This window comes from Frankliniella occidentalis, unplaced genomic scaffold, assembly GCF_000697945.3.
Source record: "Frankliniella occidentalis isolate FOCC.00 unplaced genomic scaffold, Focc_3.1 Scaffold64, whole genome shotgun sequence".
Lineage (NCBI taxonomy): Eukaryota > Metazoa > Arthropoda > Insecta > Thysanoptera > Thripidae > Frankliniella > Frankliniella occidentalis.
In genome coordinates this window covers 1,110,297-1,111,415 of record NW_026267194.1, presented here as the reverse complement: position 1 = coordinate 1,111,415, position 1,119 = coordinate 1,110,297, and the positions used below count along the sequence as shown (strand labels likewise).

The 1,119-nt window shown below is 39.9% G+C and overlaps 1 protein-coding gene across 3 annotated transcripts in view; it reads left to right on the top strand.

Annotated features, from left to right (window-relative positions):
* Positions 1-1,020, top strand: part of LOC113214288 (alpha-tocopherol transfer protein-like) — a 22,917-nt gene extending 21,897 nt beyond the window's left edge. For 2 of the 3 annotated variants that reach the window (XM_026433603.2, XM_026433602.2), the window contains exons 6-7: positions 447-558; positions 744-1,020. In XM_026433603.2, the coding sequence (XP_026289388.1) occupies positions 447-558; positions 744-805 (174 nt within the window). In that variant the 3' untranslated portion in view covers positions 806-1,020. Of the gene's footprint in view, positions 1-446; positions 559-743 lie in introns of those variants that run through there. The other variant, XR_008011217.1, reaches the window with a different exon arrangement.
* Positions 1,021-1,119: the final 99 nt, after the last annotated feature.

The window sequence follows — 1,119 nt, the reverse complement described above, 5'->3', positions numbered from 1 at the left end:
TTTTGTTCTTCTTAGTTCCGGCCAGCGCTCCATTGAAATACCCTATAGCGATCCCTTTTGTTCTTCCGTGGAGTCTTCTCCGCTCCCGCCGGAATAGTCTATAAGATTTAATTATTTTTGCCAGCCCTGGACCTGGAATCTATACGCCAAAAAATGGCTCAACATTATGCGCCAAACGTCGCTCTGGATCCTGTAGCATACGACTCAAGGTGTATACTTTTGACACACCCCAAATTACAGTATACTCTCAGTCCGCATAAGTAAAATAAAAGTAAAAGCAGTCAAGAAACGCGTTGAACGAGCGTTGAATTAGCAGCCAGTTTAAAGTCTTGAACGATACGTGCTGCAACGTCAGCTATCCCTTGTCAATATTGTTTATCTCTGAATAATCTAATTTTTCAAGGCATTACGTTTAATATATTTATATTTCTCCTGATGTGTTTAAGGTGCGTCTTCATCGAGGAGTCAACAACTTCGCCGAACTGTACGAGCAAATCCCACGGGAATACCTACCAAGCGACTTGGGGGGATCACTGCCGTCTCTATCGGACTTGCACGGTAAAACTTGCGTGTACTTTGTTGGGCTCGTTAATGCTGCGGGGAAATCTTGGCGTTGTTACCAGTGGAGCATTCTAGATTTTTTTAAGTGCGGAAGCAAAGAAGATAGCTCAAACTTACCGATTGCTTTTGTCTTCGACGGTGCCTTAATAAGATGTAATAATTTGTGGACGTTTTCATTGCAGACATGACAATAAACCGGTTAGCGAACTTCAAAGATGTCTTTCGGGCGCGGCAGCTATTGTAACAGTTATTTCACAATGTGTACGAAATAAAAAGTATACTGTAAAAAATGTTGGGAATTCTACTATACGCACACTGTAAAAATATTTGTGAGAAAAATCCCACAAATATATATGAAGTTATTTACAAATACATGTGTATGGGATTTTTCCTACACTGCTTAATAGGAAAAATCCTATATGCGTGCTGCAGATTTCCTTGACAGCTAGTATTTTGTTACATGTGGTTATTGATTTTTTTAAAGTCAATTTTTGAGCTAGAATGCTCATCTTCGAACTCGATAGGTCTTTTTAGCCCGTCCTTCTGCTTTGAAAAAGC